The sequence below is a fragment of the Leopardus geoffroyi genome, chromosome C2, assembly GCF_018350155.1.
Source record: "Leopardus geoffroyi isolate Oge1 chromosome C2, O.geoffroyi_Oge1_pat1.0, whole genome shotgun sequence".
Taxonomy (NCBI): domain Eukaryota; kingdom Metazoa; phylum Chordata; class Mammalia; order Carnivora; family Felidae; genus Leopardus; species Leopardus geoffroyi.
The window spans coordinates 88382579-88396325 of NC_059333.1; the positions used below are offsets into that span (position 1 = coordinate 88382579).

General features: G+C 38.2%; 1 protein-coding gene across 2 annotated transcripts in view; it reads right to left on the minus strand.

Moving 5' to 3' along the window:
* The window catches only part of KCNMB2 (potassium calcium-activated channel subfamily M regulatory beta subunit 2), a 237676-nt gene that overhangs the window by 201404 nt on the left and 22525 nt on the right, over window positions 1–13747 (minus strand). The window contains exon 2 of one of the 2 annotated variants that reach the window (XM_045502918.1): window positions 12693–12787. The exons of the other annotated variant lie outside the window; for it this stretch is intronic. Within the exon in view, the coding sequence (XP_045358874.1) occupies window positions 12693–12703 (11 nt within the window). The 5' untranslated portion in view covers window positions 12704–12787. The remainder of the gene's footprint in view (window positions 1–12692; window positions 12788–13747) is intronic. 2 annotated transcript variants of the gene reach the window in all.

Below are 13747 nucleotides of genomic sequence, written 5' to 3' on the forward strand. Positions count from 1 at the left end.
TTCCAGTTCTTATATGATAGTGCTAAATGCCTATCATATGAAAAGATTGGGGTTATTTTATTGCATAACCATAATTTATATCTCATCTAATCCTCAATATATAACTTATTAGATGTCCTCTACATTTTAGATTGTTCCAGTTAAAAGAGGAGCTATAGCAAAAATTATTGAGAAGTAAAACTATAACTTAGACATATATATGTGGGACAACTAAAAAGTAGAAAAATGAAAGTGTAATAAATTAGAGATTTTATTCAAAGGGCATACAGGGCTTCAGTATTTTTAAAGCATATGATTAATTTATTGAAGCAACAGAGGCAGAAATGGTGTTATGGAAAGAGTACAAAATGTTGAAATCAGAAGATGGCTGTCTTTCTCTTTTGGGAAAAACACTTAAAGTCTGAATTTCAATTTTCTAATCTGCAAAGTGATAACATAATATCTACTTCATAACTTTCTTGAATAGTTACACTGTCTGAGGTAATATAAGTAAAACTTTTGTGTAACTTGTAATGTAAGATAGCAATCTTTTTGGTCAAAGCTCCTTTTCTTCTTGGCAGAGTCCCTGGATTCTATTACTTATTTCTTTCTCTTTTTGTAAACAAGAAAACTGATGCATTTTATATTTCTCTTGACTGTTACTTCTTTGTGAGGAGGCTTCTGTTGTATTAGCTGGTGTATTCCGCTCCTCTTTCCCTTACTTTCTGCTCCAGAATCAAGTTTTCAGGCTTTTTTTCTCCTCCACAATAGCTAGTGACAATTAGGAACTGAGGGATAAAGCCTTTGTTATTCTGAGTTGTTAACAAAAGAAACTTTTATTTTAGCAAGAGCAAAAAGGCATCATTGCTATTGGTCAGTGTCCAGAGAGAACTTGGAAATATTTTAATTATAGTGAACTTGTATTGCAGCCGTGTTCATTTTAATGAAACTTGACTTTCCAGTCTTATCTTTACTGAAATATTTTCACATTTTCTCCACTCACTTTTTCCTTTCTAAGACTAAATACAAATGCACTTTTAGGAACATTTGTGTGTGTGTGTGTGTGTGTGTGTGTGTGTGTGTGATTAAAAAATGATGATTAAAACATGGTCTTCCCTTGGAGGGTTATAGTTTGTCTTCCTACCATAATTTTAAATACATGAAAACCAGAAAACCTTGAGAGAGAATCTTAGGAATGTAATTTTACAAAAATTGGTGAGAGACTGAACTTTCAAGATGGTAATGACTTGTAAAGGGCTGAAAATAAATTGAGGGGCCACAAACCACTTCACTCTGAGTATTAAAGGAAACGTCATCTACTGGAGAAAGAAACAATGCAAACCAGCCTAGATGTGATAACCACCAAAAAGGAAAACAGATGTGGCTACATTTCGGGTATCTTGTTCAATGTCAGTAAGGGGAAACAATATTACAATGGGTACTATAGGAGGTATAGTTCCAGGTAATAACATGATATTTTGTTTTATCTTCAGCCCCTTTATTGTGTGAATAAGGAAAAATGCCATGCAATAAAAAGATACAAGTTGAAGGAAGCATAGGTGCAGAAGCCATTGCCAGAAGCAGTCCTGCATCATCTCCTAAAATCACTGAATTTTAAAATAGAAGTTCTGATGTTTTTATTTTTATTTATTTGTATAAAAATTTTGTTTTTAATGTTTATTTATTTTTGAGAGAGAGAGAGACAGAGAGACAGACAGAGTGTGAGCAGGGGAGTGGCAGAGAGAGAGAGAGAGACACAGAATCCAAAGCAGGCTCCAGGCTCCGAGCACGGAGCCCAATGCGGGGCTCGAACTCATAGACTGAGATCATGACCTGAGCTGAAGTCGGATGCTTAACTGACCCAGGTGTCCCATGATGTTTTTAACTATATCAGGTCAAAGACAAGTCTCCTGCTCTAAATACTTATATAATTCTTGACAGTTTACAGTTTAAATGTATACAAATATACAATTATATAATTCTTTACACTATACAATTGTGTATAAGTTATCCCTTTAAATTAATGAGTACTCACAATGTTCAGTGTACCATATTATGAGGAAAACATATCCTCCACCCTGAGAAAGCTGAAATCCTAATAAGGTCTGGGGCATGTAAACCACTGACTATAAGAGAGAGAGAGAGAGAGAGAGAGAGAGAGAGAGAGCAAAAGAGCAAGTGGGGGAGGGGCAGAAAGAGAGGGAGACGCAGAATCTGAAGCAGGCTTCAGGCTGTGCTGTCAGCCAAGAGCCTGAGCTCAAACTCACGGACCACGAGATCGTGACTTGAGCTGAATTGGATGCTTAACTGACTGAGCCACTCAGGTGCTCTACCACTGACCATAATATTATTGAGGCTCAAGGAAGGAACCGACAGAGGATATTAAAATAATTTACAGTAAGGGACTCTAGTTGGCATCTATTACTTTAGCTTTCCTTCATCTTTCTTTTGGAGATTGCCCCTTTCTCTCATCATATGTTTCTGGTAGGGCTATCAGTCACAGAGCACTACCCCCACCTCCCCCCCCCACACACACCCCATCCCGGTGTGGTCACATGAACCAAGGTGGCAAATCAGAATGCCATGATCATTGCAGGGCCAGTCAAATCTAAGCAGAGTCACTTGGAACCTATTTCTGGGTAATTATTTGGATGTTTGAAATCTTCTGAGGGCAAAGTCTATGTAAGTCAGAAGCTGCTGGTGGCTATCTATTCTTAACACATGGAGAGAAATTTCTAGAAGATGCAGCCAATCTGAAAGAAAAGCCAAGAAATGAATAGAGGACATTTTTGAGCAGATCTAGCTATGCCAAAAGTAGTCAACCTCTGACATTTTTACTTATATGAGCCAATACATTTTATATTTGCTTGGATGTGTTTGAACTGTGAGTTCTGAATAACAGCCTCCATTCTTTTGAATCAGGTCCTAATTTTATCTATCATAAAGATTTCTCTGTGCATTCCAGTTAGGATTCACATATTTACTAGTTCAATAGGGATTTCTTGAGTGTCTTTCAAGCTGGAGAGGCACTGGTTATTCCATACTTTTCTCCCTTTTACCATTTCTCTTAAGTCTCTTAAGACTACTAAACTGATTGAATATGCCCATGGTCATAGCATGAATGTCATCAGAAGGTTTTGTACTCTTTCAAAGAGGAGCTTTTCTGTCAGCCATTGTGGATGCTCAAGGTCTCACTGGCATTTATAAGAGTGTATTTGGAGGGATTCACATTTTGTCTGTGATTTCAAATGAATAAACAGAGAAATGTCATGGAAGAAACAGCAGAAATATACTTGCAAGCTAGCATAGTTACACTTACAGAAGTGTAGTGATTGGTCCAGTTTCAATAATTTTTCAACAGCTTTTTATGTCTGAGACATTTGTGAACTTACTTTGACCCAGATAAAATGGAAAAAAAAGACATTATTCTTTCTGCCTTTTGATTACATATCTTCTCCTTCATCTGTGTCTGATTATATATTATGTTATAAACCAAGTTTTCATATTCATAGCAGCATCATATAGGCTTTCCATATGTTCACTTTGTAGATAACTGAAAATTATTCCCTTAAGTGACACAGTTGATTTATAGCATTAAACTGCTTGAAAGGGATCTTTAAAAGTTAACTATATATTTCCATGTTTTTTTTCAAAGCAAAGTATAATAACAATATAGCTATTATTTTTTTAATAAGTGGATCCCACGTGGCAATCCCTTTGTTAGCCATTTATATTTAACATCTCCTTTAGAACTACTCCTATGATGGAAGAGATACACTCCTTATGTAAGAGAGGAATAGACTGAGGATCAGAATAGTTAAGTAACTTAACCAAGATCACAAAACCACAAGGAGGCCAAGCTGGAATTTGAACTCAGATCTGACTCCATGGCTGCTATTCTTATCACAATGTCATGATTAAGAACATCAAAGGTGTGCTTTGCAAAGATGTAATGATGATCTCCCTGGCTTCAGATACTCTATACTATCTGTCCTGGTGCAAATGGCCTCATGCTGTTCTTTCTTTTGATTTATGTCTGACATTTATAATTTTCTCCCTTATTGTCAGAATGCTAACTCTCTTTTACTATTTTAAGTAGGCCTGGCAGAGGCAAAATGTGTCTGTCCTCTATTTCAGATGATTGCTTCTTAGCTGCTTTAAATCACTTTCTAGGATAACTGATCCCAGGTCCTCTGTATCCATGTGGAGGCAATAATGATGATAATGGTGATAATAGGGTGATCATTTATCAAATATCTTCTATAAGCCACTAGATGTATTACATATATGGTCTACTTTATCCTCACTTGTAGACATTTCTTTTGGTTGCTCAGGACTTTTCCCACTTATTTTCTAGGTCTTAGGTAAATTTCAAACAGATAATATCGACTAATGGGTAAACGATACCTTGCTTAAGTGAGCTACTTAGACACATATATTCATAAAAATGCACACTCAGAAGCTCTGATTATTTACATTGACCTTTCTACCTCTGGTCAAATATTGGCAAGGGTAAAGATGGGAATGAGAAAACCCAGAATGGTGACATGCCAAGGAGATTTTCGATATAGTCTTGATGTGTTGGTTGGAAAATGACTTAACTACTTCTGTTAAGTGCTGAAAGGTTTGAAGTAATCTTATTAATTCATGTGATTACGTGTTATTATGCATCCTCAGTATCTAGAGCTACAAGAGGCATGAAGTTTATCTTTAAATGAATGCTTCTCAATTATGCAAACACCAATGTGTTTTGGTATAATTTTTCCTGTGGAGCCATTAGGTGGTTAATCTGTAGAATATGAGTACACCTCTTAAAGTACAAGTCTGCTTGATGACATCTGCAGTTTGCATTGTAAATGCATCTATAATAAAATGATTTTGCTGAAATCGTCTCACCTGAGGAACATTCATATGAAGTTTTCTCAATTTGTATACTCTTATCTAAATACAAGGCAAGGGCATGGGTTTTGATGTTTGTCTGATTTTTTTTCTTAATTATTCAACACTTTGTTCCTCTCTGACATTGGGTTCAAAATAGAAAACAGAGAGACAGTGTTTTTCTGGGAGCAGACAGGATGTATTAGCCAGGTGGGCCGACCTGTTTGTTTCCATTTGGGTTTGGATACATTTAAAAACACATTTTTAATGTTTGTTTATTTTTGAGACAGAGACAGACAGAGTGTGAGAGGGGCAGGGGCAGAGAGAGATGGAGACACAGAATCCTAAGCAGGCCCCAGGCTCTGAGCTGTCAGCACAGAACCTGATGCGGGGCTCAGACTCAACAAGCTGGGAGATCAGGACCTGAGCCCAAGTAGGGTGCTTAACCGACTGAGCCACTCAGGTCCCCCTGGATACATATTTTTAAGTGCCTTATATGTTATTCTCTATGAATTTTCTCTGAGCTAAAATTGCCAAATAGGTTTGTGTGTACAAGCATGCGTGTGTATTTGTGTGATGTATCTAGATGCTGCCTGCTTGAATGCTGTGACCATTGAACTTATTTGAACCTACATAGACAAGTAGCTAATAGTGACTCTCATGATGGAGTGATTCTCATGATGTTTTCCTGTTAGTAGGAGCCCACCCTGCTCTAAAGAGATCATTCACTACCACTTTATTTGTCCACTCTTGGTATCCTTGGAACTTTGGAAATATTTTTGGGTGTTTATATTCATGTTCTACTCAGTCCTGGCTGCCTTGTTTCAGAAATCTGTATCTCATTAGTATCTATAATCAACAGTGTGGTTAAATATTGTATTTCTAAAAATCCAGTTCTTCTGCCTGCCATGGAATTTATGCTATAGAGATGTGATTTACTAGAACCCTGATTTTCAGCATGATGCTATCGGAGAAAAGCCAGAGGAGATGCTGAAGGTTCAAATTTGGAGATATAAATATGTTGACAGAGTATGTGGAAGGGGTGTAATCAGTGGGAGCTATGTGTCCCTGACCACGTCTGGTGGGGTAACTTAATAGAGTAGTTGGAGCTGCTATAAAGAGCTGCATTCTTGGGAGAACAAGCTGATGTGACACAATACAGTTTAGCATAGCTCTCCATGTCTGGAAGGGTGTATTCTTTGGCAGGGAAGTGCATTTATAGTTGCTGCCATGGCCTCCATCCATGTTTGAATTGATTTTCCCTAGAAATTTTTCACTTTTTCTCCCAGGTAATTCTACTTTGCATCATTTTCCGCCCTAGATAGAGTAAACTCATTTCAAGAAGGGAGAATTCCCAAATTGTAAACTTAGAAGTCGATTCTGGAGGAAGCACTGTGCTGAATTCTGACTGCCAGCTGCTGCTTGTGTGACTTTGGGCTCATTGTGACTTTCCCTCTTTTTTAAAATGGAACAGCACATATTCGTCTAAAATAGTTGAAACAATATGGGTGCCTGGGTGGCTCAGTCGGTTAAGCGTCTGACTTCAGCTCAGGTCATGATCTCTCGGTTCGTGAGTTCGAGACCCACACTGGGCTCTCTGCTGTCGGCACAGAGCCTGCTTCAGATCTTCTGTCTCACCCTCTCCCTGCCCCTTCCCTGCCTCACACGCTCTCTCTCTCTCTCTCAAAAATAAACATTAAAAGATTATAAAAAAAAATAAATAGTGGAAACAATACAGAAGAGCAGGAAGTAGAAAGTGGTCCCTTCCACCCTAGCTCCTCATTCTCTTTCTCTAGATAGAATGACTACCAGTCACTCAGTTTATATGATTCCAGACCTTCCACTATGTACATACAGGTTTATATACTTTTTATTAATAAAAAGTTGACTTTGCTACATACGTTTTGTATCTTGATCTTTACGCTCAAAAAAATTTCTAAGATATCCTTCTGAATGAGTTTAATGTCATCTTTTTCATTGTTCTTATTGCATTCAAAATGTTCTAGAATACAGTTGTATCCTAAGTTATTTGACTAGAAAATACTTGGGTGTCCTCAGATGTCCAACATTACTAATAATACTACAATGAAGACAATTGCACATAATATCCTTACACACTTGTGAAAGTATTTCTGAGGAATAAATGGCTGCAAATGGAATTGCTGAGGTAGTAATTTTACTCCTTAAAAATTTTGATAGATTCTGCTGAATTACTCTTCAAAAAGTTTTTATTGATTTATAATCCCTCAAAAGTATATATAAGAGCTGAATGAATTTATTAAATTGAACTCTCTTTTGTATAAAATGGCACTAAATTACCTTTTTGTTAAGGTTAACCTGAGAATTAGATAAAATAACACAGGTAAAGTAGCTAGCACTGTGCCTGACCAAAAGTGGATACTTCAGAAATCTTTATTTTCTCCAAATGCTCCATTTTTCACAAAGCAACAATGAAGCAATTATTAAAGAAGTCCAATTTTCCCACCTGGGTCATACCCAGTGTTCTCAGCACTCCAGTATTCATACCTACATCAGTGCTGAGCTTCTTGATTGAGTAAGAGGTCTGGTCACTATTGTCTTTACACTGGTCATTATCCTTCTTTGCACATGACGCCCATTGTAATCAGAATTTAGGTATTTTAAAAGTATTTTGCAAATGTCTCCTCAGTCTTTTGTTGTGCCTCTTTGTTTCCATGTAATTTAGAGTTTTGAGACCTGGAATTCTATTTTGAGTGATCAAACATGAAAGTGCTCACATCTGTTTGGTTTGACAAAAAGTCATAAAGGAGGGTTTGAGAGATTGGTAGATGCTAAATTTTGATGCTCTCATTGTGTCTAAGCCATTCACTTATTTGTAGGAGGTCTCTGGGGGCATTCTGGCAATTCCGTTCCAGAGCGCCCACACTTCCATTGCGACCTCCTTCACTTTATATGGCTGTATATACCTCCCCTGTACTTCAGTTGATGCTTGTATATTTGTCTGAGAAGTGAGATGTGATGCATGGCCATCCAGTAGAGGAGAAATGTCTTTCATATTTCATGCACATACAACTGAATCCAAGTTTACAATTTACCTTAGAGAAACATCCAGACCTGGATACTGATAGTCTTCAAGTCTCAGTGGATTTTCTGTCTGTCAGTGTTCTGGCCCTCAATCATCCCTACAAGGTGCCCACCCTCTGGCCACCCACCTCATTTAAGCTCAGTTAAGCTTTGGACAGCTCTGAATATCCAGTGCATTTTATTTTATTTTATAATAGACACTTCTGCATTGCTTACTCTGTGCAGACACTGTTGTGGGCGCTTTATAAATATTAACTTATTTGATCCTTAATGGCTGCCCCTGTTTTTCTGGTTCCAGCTCTTAAGGAAAGATAAAACATTTCTAATCCCTTGTCTGTAAACCAGCCTTCACATACCAGGTTCCCCAGGGCCTACTCTTTTTCAAATTAAGGAATTCCAGCTCACTCACTTGTTCACATACCACACGATTTTGAATTATTTTATATCCTGACCACTCTCCTCTGAATGTCCTCTGATTTGTTAATGACTCTTTCAGAGATTGCAAGCTGTCTGGTTCTGGCCCACAGATGTGTTTTCCTTGGCACACTTTTTTATTTATTTTGTTTTTCAATAAAACAGAAAAAGCAAGAGAAAATGGACCGCCTTTCCACAGGATATGCGTTCTCCAGCTCCACGTTTCTATGTAGCACCTATTGTTTTAGTTATGGCTTCACTCAACTTGGCCCCTAGAGTTGTCTGAGTTTGAGACCCCTGCTGAAATACAATATTCACAACTGAACTTAGATGCCATCTGGCCACAGCACAGTAGAGGGGATCCTTCATCCTACAGTGCTATTAATATTGTAAACTTGGATATATCTCTTACAACAAATTTTCTTGAAATGCATTTAAAAAAAAATTTTTTTTTAACGTTTATTTATTTTTGAGACAGAGAGAGACAGAGCATGAACGGGGGAGGGTCAGAGAGAGGGAGACACAGAATCCGAAACAGGCTCCAGGCTCTGAGCTGTCAGCACAGAGCCTGACGCGGGGCTCGAACTCACGGACCGCGAGATCATGACCTGAGCTGAAGTCGGCCACTTAACCGACTGAACCACCCAGGCGCCCCTTGAAATGCATTTTTAACCCATATATCAGCCATTCCTCCACACTGCTTCCGAGGCTGGATTTAATCATTTTTACTTTCAGAATAAAAAATTTACTTGCACCAAATCATTATTGAAGAGTATATACTTTCTTGGCAGTTTAGAGATAGAGGGGAAAGAGATGGTTTTAAAAACCCAGCCTTCCCCTTCAGGTCTCTTCTCTTAGTCTTACAGCTCTTGGGGTCTCCTATTTCCTTATCCCTTCTTTCAGCACCAGTGGTTAACTTGACTGCTTCCTGCATCCTTTCCCAGAATCCCCTCTCTGGGGCTTCTCAATCTTTTTCCTTAATCACACAGAGCAACTTAGTCCTGGGCTAGCTATGCCAAACTTGGTGCTCACAACTATTGTCTTCCCAGCCGACATCAGAGCCTCTACCTATCAGGAACTACTTTCCAAAGAAGGCAGCAAGTGACTCTCATAACCAAATGTATTTTTTCCTACTGCAGTAAGACTACTTGTTTTAGAGCTAGGCACATGTCCAATCCAGTGCTCTCATCTTACAGGTGGAAAAACCCAGATCCAGAAAGGTCACATTAGTTAACTACCATAATGCAGCTAATTAACAGGGAGGTAGATCATGGAAGCCAGCACGTCTATATATATAGAATTGTGCTATATATGCTATATATGATGTTACTAGAAACTCTGTATTTATACATGAGCAGTCACTAATTCTATGTACAGTGAGTCTTGGGGCTATTATTTTAGATTTGACCTTGTCTACACCAGAGCGGATCACTGCATTTCCTCTCCCCTTACACACACACACGAGTTGCTGCGTCCCAGCTTGTGGCTAAAAGGCTGCTGTATTCCTTTCCATACTGAGTTTTGTCATAAAATGTCTTTGGATTTCCTGACAACATTTTGCAAAAGGTAAAAATTACAATGTGAGCATTTCTAGCTACACGAACAGTGGAATCTAATGTAGCAATATTACAGAATGATGGGATTTTAGAGTTGTGAGACCTTATCTATCATCTAATCTGATCCTCCCCTGCTTTTAACCATGTGGAGATTTAGGTCCTGAAGAGATCAGCCTTCTCCGAGAGCCATAGAATCATTTAGTTTCAGAACCAATAATAGAACCAGGCTGTCCTAACTAGTCCAGTCATACAACTCCATACAACTTCCATGTAAAAACAAATAAACAACAAAACCTGCTTCTCAGCATTGTTTTGTGTTGATTGATAGCAAAGGGGATCATGTGCCACTTACAGTAATCTCTTAAGATCTTATAATAATCCTTACATTATCCTGTTAAACTGGTTGTAGCTCTGTGCTTAATAGATTGAAATCTATTTTTCATAATGCCATCTTGTTCTGTTCAAATAACATTATCCTTATAACTAAAATTTTATGGATTCATACTCCATTTCATAGCACAGTGAGACAGAGTTTTTAGAACAAAGAGTTTTCATTTGTGAATTCAGTAAGTATTTTGCAAGTACCTACTGTGTCCCTAGCATTATCTTTGGCCTTTGTGGTAATTCAGAGGCAATATATTGCACATGGCTTTTAGCCTCAGAGAACTAATATTGTGTTGTGGGTGTCTGGGTATCCAGAAACATCATGAGAATAATGTTCTTTCTAAGGAGGTGAAACAGTGTAATGGGTAAAGGCATGGACTCAAGGTCAGGCAGTGTTGGGTTTGCACCTTGGTTTTTTATTTACTAGCTGTGGTATCTTAGTTAACTCTCAGTGTCCTCATCTGGGGATAACAATAGCACTTATTTCATAGAGTTATTTCCAAGATTCTGTTAAAAGTCAAGACCGAAATCACTTAGCACATGCCTCACATATATTGCTCAAAAATGTTAGCTAAGGCCATCACTCACGCAGGTGGAGTCAAGATGGAGGAGTTCATGGGACAGCCTTGCCCTTGGTGAATTGTGGATAACTGTGGCGGGGCCTTTATTAGGGATACCATAGGTGGTGGTATCCTTTCAAGCAGTCAAAGGTTTTCAGAATTCTCCAGTGGGAGTAAACCAGTCTACGAGTGGGTTTTGACAGCTCTTAAAACCAGTGCTCCACGGTTGGGAAATTGAAAAACAAAGCAAAACAAAACAAAAAAACAAAAAAAAAATGTGAGCCAATGTTTAAAATCTTTATTATTTTATGCCAATGAAGTCTCTTTGCTCAAAGCACGTTAGAAAAAGCAAGTATCTCAACACATTTAGGGGAAGGAAACTTAGGCTTTGGATCTGAAATATTTAGATTTTATTGGTTGATTGACTACTGGTTGACTGATTGGTTGAGTTCTGTTTGTGTGGCTCAGTGTAGCCCATTTGCCCACAACAGCAATCTAAATTTTTGAGGAAGAATCCTAAGAGTAAAGTTGGGAATAGTAATCACTTCCCTGGAGCATTATCTTCAATGTAATTTTGAATTATTTGTTCTTGGGAGAAGTGTCCTCCAGATAGAAGTCTCCCTTCCTTTGACTGTCAGTGTTTCCTGTTCACGGAAGGTTCTTAGACAAAGGCCTCCCAATTGGTTGTCAGTTACTGGTGTTGCCACCCTGCCTTATCTTGACCACCCTCTGTTGTTGCTAAAAAATTAGCCACTCAGAGGAATGCATTTGAACCAAATGGTACAAAGTGCTTTGGAAAGACCTAAAGCATTGTTTGTTGATCTAAGATAGTCAAATGAACTTCCTAATTACTTGCCAACTTTTGTTTGCTTCTTTCCAAGTTCTTTTGTTCCTCGTTATATATTTTTTTCTCCTTTTTTTTTTTAAACAGAGAAAATAAACCAAATATAGGGAAGGAGGAAAGGGCTTTAACAATGCATCTGTATAATCTGAAAGAAAAAGATTATGCCTAATTTGAAATGAAATGTTTCTTAAACAACTTTGCAGTCAGACTATTAATAATCATTTTACAAAGCTGGTGACAAATACCAGAGCACACTGGAATATTAGGGATCCGTGAATTGCTGTCAGTTTGAATTTGTGTATATTTTCTCATAACTAAAATTACTCTGATTTAGTTTGCAGAGGAAGAAAATCTCCTGTAAAGTAACACTATTGCCAAATATATTTGTGTGAGACCATTTGCACATATGCAAAATTAGAGATCTCAACACATTCTTGGATAATTAATACTAGTAAAGATCAAAGACTTGTCTAAAATAATCAATTAAGATACCTTTTCTGGAGTTGTCCAGATGTTTGCAACTATTCCCCAGTTCTGTTTGCATGTTTAGATGGAGCTTCTTTCAGAAAATTGATCAAACAGAAGAGAATTCTGGTAATAAAATAATTGAAAATTTAAAAGGCTGAGAAAAATCACACAACTCCATTATATTAGAGTTGCAACTGTGACTTGCGAATGAACCCCACACCATTGTAAAAAATATGAGAAAATATACACTAGAACCTAGAAACATCCTGAGTCCAAGAGAGAAGGAAAATTACTTCCCTATGAAAGGAAGCATTCCCACAAGTTATCAGCTCCCTGTACTCTGGAGTTTTTGGTCCTACAAATCTTTCCAGAGTCAGGAAGCATTGCCTTGTCTAGTTTTCCATCCTCTAGCTATTTTCTGACACAACCAATCTGATACCATTCTCTTTAATGCTTCTTTCTACATAGTAACTATCACCAATTCCTCTGCTAATTCAAAAGGGTGAATGCAAAATAAATACGGTTCTCTGAGAGATTCTAGCTTACCTACAGTGCATGCCACTCAGTCAGCACTCTGCTCCCTCAGTTCTCCCCAACATGGCCCAGATGGCTCCTGAGATGACCCAAGAGCACACCGCACGCTGGGGTAGGATCCAAGAAAAGGAGGAAAAGAGATAGGTGCTCAGGGATGTTTGTACCAGGACACAGTGCTCATTGGTCAGTGCCCTCCCTGGTTGTGCGGGACGTGGGAACAGAGCATTCAGCCGTGCAGGATAAATAGCAACTAGACTAGTGCCTGGTGCAACTAACCAAAGGTGGTGACGAGGCCCCTGAAGCACAGAGCTGAAGGGGAAGAATATTTACTCCAGTGCTCCTCTGCCTTACAAAAGAACTCTGAAGCTGAGACATACATTTATTTAATTAAATTAATTAAAAAAAATTAAAAACAACAACAACAACCCTGGAACTATGATCCATGAGATATTCTGTGTAATTTGTCTTAAACTATTTCAGGATATTTTTGTGGAGGATGATGGCAACAATTAAAATACAGTCCGAAATGGAAAGGACTTGAGAGGTAACTGAGTTTAGTCTTCTCACTTTATAAATGAACAACATTGGCCCTTGCATGTTATGGCCACGGTCCACGTACTGAGGCCCTGCAGTGCAGGTGAACACTAACCTTCTCACCACACACCGCCCCTTCTTCATTACGTAGGATATGTCTTTTTACACATTCACAGGCTCCATCTTCCTGCTTCAGGCTTGCAAGTTTCCATCCTCCTCTTCGGTTGTATTTCAAACAATGTACTGAGTGTGGCGATTGAATTATTACAGTTCTCTCTGTATTCTATGGGCCGTTTAAAATTGGCTTAGGTTAAAATGGGAAACTTCACACTAGTCGTAAGAAACTCTTACGAGACACAGCAATTCAATCTGGTTCACGTAATAATAGCAATAAAGTAGAAATTGAACATTTTTTTTCTCTCCCAACAAGCTAAAAACAATTTACAGATTTTCTTATTAATCCTCACAGAAGAGCTGTGACCATTTTCCTCACTGGAGACCTCAACCACAGAGGTCATGAGGCAGAATGCACA